This window comes from Dermacentor albipictus, chromosome 5 (assembly GCF_038994185.2).
Source record: "Dermacentor albipictus isolate Rhodes 1998 colony chromosome 5, USDA_Dalb.pri_finalv2, whole genome shotgun sequence".
Classification (NCBI taxonomy): Eukaryota; Metazoa; Arthropoda; class Arachnida; order Ixodida; family Ixodidae; genus Dermacentor; species Dermacentor albipictus.
Window position 1 is genome coordinate 103,797,549 of NC_091825.1, and position 5,417 is coordinate 103,802,965.

The 5,417-nt window shown below is 51.2% G+C and overlaps 1 protein-coding gene across 1 annotated transcript; it reads right to left on the reverse strand.

The window, feature by feature from the left end:
- Positions 1-351: 351 nt before the first annotated feature.
- LOC135905926 (testicular acid phosphatase-like) lies at positions 352-2,521 on the reverse strand. The gene has a single exon (XM_065437046.2). The coding sequence runs from the start codon at positions 1,553-1,555 to the stop codon at positions 590-592; it is 966 nt and encodes a 321-aa protein (XP_065293118.1). The 5' UTR covers positions 1,556-2,521; the 3' UTR covers positions 352-589.
- Positions 2,522-5,417: the final 2,896 nt, after the last annotated feature.

The window sequence follows — 5,417 nt, forward strand, 5'->3', positions numbered from 1 at the left end:
GTTGCGCTTCAGTCCCACAGAACCGCATTTCCGCCTCGGCTTCGCAACCATGTGAATTGACCTTGATAGTGACAGCGCGGCATCCTCTTCGCTCACTAAGTTGAGCCTGTCGTGTCGCCTAAAGTGAAAAAAAAAAAAACTAAATATATCTGGAGACTTAAGCGTAGCCCGAATGCATCGTGCCCGCAAGAAGGTGGCGAAGCGCCCGAGCAAAGCGACGCTTGCCTGCAAGCCGCCCGGGTACAGAAAAGCACGTCGTTAGGTGAAGGCGACGGCAGAAGAACGAGAAGCTGTACGTGCTATGACACACGCTGAGATGGAGACTTCGTAGCATAGCTTCATGGGGCGTCAGAATATTTACATTTAACGTTTATTGTCCCTGTAACTAATAGTTCATCTACGCCGCGCACGCACGCAGCAACTTCGCATGTATTACAGGCACTTGAGTTTCAACATGACAACGCGCCATCAGTTCAAAACATATCGCAGGCGCAGCTAAGAACATTAGAAATGACACAGTAATTCTTTTTCTTCGGCCACAAGTAGACTAAAGATGGCTGTTGCTGGCCTTTCTCAACACAATTAGCTTCTAAGGCGCTTTTAGAACGTCACGTAGAAATTCCATAAACTTGTTCAGCTCACACGGGTTATCTATCTTGTCCGTAGAGACGAGATAAGGCTCTTCTTGGGCGCGGTACAGCACTCGCACGCGTTCCGTAGGGCCATCCCCGTACACCTCGATCAGGATGCTGGCGCAGAAGCACGGCCGGACGTCGTGCGATCCGTTCAGAAGCTTGAGAGCCGAAAACACGCTCGTGTCGGACATGGAGAACATGTGCATCCTGTCGGGACGCTCGACGCGCTTCTCGAATTTGTCCGCGAGGGTGTCCAGCACCTGTCCCAGCACGTATGACGCGAACGGCCGCTCGTAACCCACGAGCAACTGCGCGAACACCGTCCGGTCCGCCCACAGCAAGTCGTCCCACATGGGCTCGGCCCAATCCGGCACGGGGTTGCCGTTGAGCACGTGAGTGACCAGGCTGTCCAGGACGAGGAACTTGTCCCTGTCGTCCCGCCACGGCGCCCCGGTCTTCTTGGCGGCGAAGGCGACCAGGTCTCCCAGCGTCTTGAAGTCGCCTCGACCGGGCCCCTTGAGCGCCTTGTCAATGTTGTCGTTCACGCTGCTGAAAAAGGGGACGTCGTACCGGGTTGGGTCGACGCTGGTCGCAGCCGCGGGCACACCCAGGCCACGCAAGGTCTCCTTCAGGCTGTCCCGGCATCGATCCAAGCCGACGTGCGTGGCCACTACCTGATCTGGCGTGTCCGAGGCCTCCAGAAATGCCTTGTAGCGGTCCCGCAGCAGCTGGCCCAGAATGAAGGTCTGCTCCCGACCTTTCGCGGTGAGTTGGCCGTAGTCGACGGGTTCGCTTTTCGGCAGGTTCTGGCAGCTCATGATGGGAGTCCGCTGGCCGTGCCGGCTGATAACGAACACGTAGAGCAGGTTGTCGGGCGGCCCCTGAGGCTGTTTTGCAGCGGCGGAACCGGGAGTCGACATTGCCGCTGTCCTTCCTCAACGCCTTTTCCTACTTAGACCACCTCTCCCGTTTTCTTTCGGAAATAAAAGCTAGTACGCGTATCTTGCACACGTTATAACTGCCGTCGCGCGTCTCTCTGCTTGCCCGTCCTGTCGGTCCTGCACTCGCTCCCAGTAGTGCACCGCTCTCTCACCTTGGGAAGAGTGCCAGCGGCGAGTCGATTATTGCAGTCGAGCAAGTTTCTCGCGGGGGTATTGCGCCGTTGCGGTCGCGTGTCAAATTCACGGCACCGTCCGTTGATCGCACGCAGCCGTCACGTTGCGCGCGCACCTGTGCCTCATGCAAGCCGCGCAGGTCGCAGCGCCGGCGCATATATAGATGAATCAACGAACTGATAAAAAAAAGCAACGTATAAAAGCGGGAACAGGCACGATTAGAAACACTTGCGCTGCTCGCGCAGCAATGCCTCGTAGACCAGCGGAGCGAAGCGACCGGAAGGCATAGCACACGTCTGCTGCAGGTCCTCTTCGGGCGCTGGGGAAGCACTGCGGGGACTGCGACTGCTGTCGTAATGAGGCCTCGCACTCGAGAAAAAGAACACCCGCACCACTTGCAAGCGATGACACTGACAGAGGCACACGTCTAAACGGTGAGCGCGTGTGTTGGCGTGGCCTCGCTTGGGCGGCAGTAAAAAAGCTGATCCGTCGTTATCACGTGAACACGCCGATTCGCAGGCAGGAGACTCGATGACGAGGCATCCGGCGCCCTCCGCCGCCGCCCATACGTGCCGGCATTCACGACCACTTCTAATAAAACTCTCGCCACAGGCAGTCTCGCCGTGCCAACTGGAACCTGCCGTCGGCGCAAAGGGGGGCGGCTTTGTACGAAAGCTATTTTTGTCCCTCTGCCCCGCCGTGCAGCCCGAAGGGGTGGAGAGGTTGACCCGCGACAGAGCCTTCTGGACCCTGCGGCAGATGACGCCACGGGAGCGCTGTTTCGTGCTCCAACGTTCGATTTCGACCTTGTCTCGTTTTTCCGTTGGTTATTCGGCTGGCTCGCGCATTGGACACTGAACGCGACAAGAAACTTTTGTTTCACGCACACCGCACTAGCATTATAACGACAGAGTTCGCGCGACATTTCGAGCACTCAATTGTGCTTGCGCCCATGTCGGTACAGCTGCAGCGTTTCTTTAGATGATATGAGTGATTAAAAAAAAAAAAGCGGCGCAGCATTCCTCGGCACGGTATGTGATAAAGAAGACAACTCGGCGCTTCGCTCGCAGCTGCAGTATCTACAGCATGTTTGAATAGTTCCCGCGAATATCATATCGCGAGCTGTACAGACCTGCTATCGCGCAAGGCCGTGTGACATAACAATGGAAACAATAGAGGCACTTTAGAATTTTGTCACTCTCCTAAGCTGCATAAACCCGCCGTGGTTGCTCAGTGGCTATGGTGTTAGGCTGCTGAGCACGAGGTCGCGGGATCGAATCCCGGCCACGGCGGCCGCATTTCGATGGGGGCGAAATGCGAAAACACCCGTGTACTTAGATTTAGGTGCACGTTAAAGAACCCCAGGTGGTCAAAATTTCCGGAGCCCCCCACTACGGCGTGCCTCATAATCAGAAAGTGGTTTTGGCACGTAAAACCCCATATATTAAAAAAAAAAGCTGCATAAAAATTATACCCATAACTTCTATACCAAAGTCATTTTTTTGTTTTATTTACGAGTATACTCGGAACTTTATTTCACGTTTATTTTAGATTCGCTTGCGAAGAGTTCAGTCGGGAAGGACACTTAGCAACGTGCCTTTTCTTATGTTGCTCAGATAACAGGCCGGAAATTGCTTCATAAAGCGTTTTCACGCAGCCGAGGTGAAAATACCCCGCAAAGCCGTGGTAGATAAGATAATACAGTCGGAACCGACGAAACCATTGTAACAAGACAAGGTGCAACTCTTTTGACAGTTTCAGATACGAAACCCACTCTTTGAAAGCTGTGTTGGGCATTCGTTCATTATGCGTTATCTCCAGAGTAAGCTCTCAAGATAGGTATTTAGACGTACTTAAACGCACTCTGAAAAGAGCTACGAGATATGTTGACATTGTGCGCCAGTAGATGTGAACGACGTAGAGCAACGGAGGCTATTTAGGAAAATGTTAAGCGCAATACCAATTTGTTTCGCAGTTATTGGGGTGGGGGAGGGGCAATTATTTCAAAACTGCTGCAAATATCAGAATTTCTGCTAGCTGGACATGACTTCATTGCTACTTGCCCTTTCGGGCAACGTGCAAAGTGTGCCTGCCCAAGTAATCCGCGGGAAGACGTATACAATCACAATAGCATGCAGCTAAAATAACACGTCTGATCTGTCTGTCTGGTCTGTCTGTCTGTCTGGTCTGTCTGTCTGTCTGTCTGTCTGTCTGGTCTGTCTGTCTGTCTGTCTGTCTGTCTGTCTGTCTGTCTGTCTGTCTGTCTGTCTGTCTGTCTGTCTGTCTGTCTGTCTGTCTGTCTGTCTGTCTGTCTGTCTGTCTGTCTGTCTGTCTGTCTGTCTGTCTGTCTGTCTGGTCTTTCTGTCTGGTCTGTCTGCCTGTCTGGTCTTTCTGTCTGGTCTGTCTGTCTGGTCTGTCTGGTCTTTCTGTCTGTCTGTCTGTCTGTCTGTCTGTCTGTCTGTCTGTCTGTCTGTCTGTCTGTCTGTCTGTCTGTCTGTCTGTCTGTCTGTCTGTCTGTCTGTCTGTCTGTCTGGTCTTTCTGTCTGGTCTGTCTGTCTGTCTGTCTGTCTGTCTGTCTGTCTGTCTGTCTGTCTGTCTGTCTGTCTGTCTGTCTGTCTGTCTGTCTGTCTGTCTGTCTGTCTGTCTGTCTGTGCTCGAGGATATCTGTGCGGGAACTCCCCGCGGTATAGAATCCCCAATGAACCGTGCGCTGTCCCTGAGAGCAGCTAACCAATGTGAACAAGCGGCCCGACCTCAGGGCGAGTCTCTCAATTAAATTCTTGGAAGTTTTCCTCTTTATATGACTGTGTGCGGTCTTTGTGCTGTCGTCAACTTAGTTTAAGGAATTTCCTTGCTTAATTTTTTTCCAGCCAACATCTCTTGATAGGCCGCTAAAACAGACGAATGCATAGAGAAATGGATCGAACGTCTCTAATGAGTGAGCATGGTTTAATGAACAGAAAAGAAAAGCAGCTGTCGCGAAGCACCGACAACGATGACTGGCGTGCATTCTATATACGCGCAGTGAGAGTCGCTGTCTTTGGTGTAGTTTCAGTCATACAATAAGTTCATAGTGGGCTATAAAGCACCGAGGCGTTTCCTTGCTCCTCTCTCTTAATTAACCATTATTTCTCTTGTTTATTCTAAGCACCATATAACTAATTTAATATTGACATTGGTTTATTACCACGTGGGCTATGAGCCGTGCGTTACATGAAACTAAATGAAACAGGAGAGCAAAAAAGAAAAAAAAGAAAGTGTTCCGTTAATTCGATGTTTCGCGTAAGCGAAGGGCAAGGCAGTAAGAACGAGCTTTCATTACTTGTGCAAATTGTAGATGCTGTGCTGGTCAATGCGCCTTACTTTAACTTATCCTTGCGTCAGGGCGATTCAAATGATATTTGTATTTTGTTTTGTTACGTTCGTCTGTCTGTTTTCGAGCTGGCCAACTTTGCTTTCTATTGAACAGCTACAGCATTGCTCCGATGCTGCAGGTTGCTGCTATTGCTTGCGTGTCTGTTCTGTTCCAGTATCCTCCGTGCATTTCTGCTTTAAATCAAATAATATATTTTCTAACATTACATAATAACAATATAGGATATACAGGAGGAAGTGCCGTAGTTTTCTCAGATACTGTAACGCGCTATTGGTCGCGACATTCCAGATC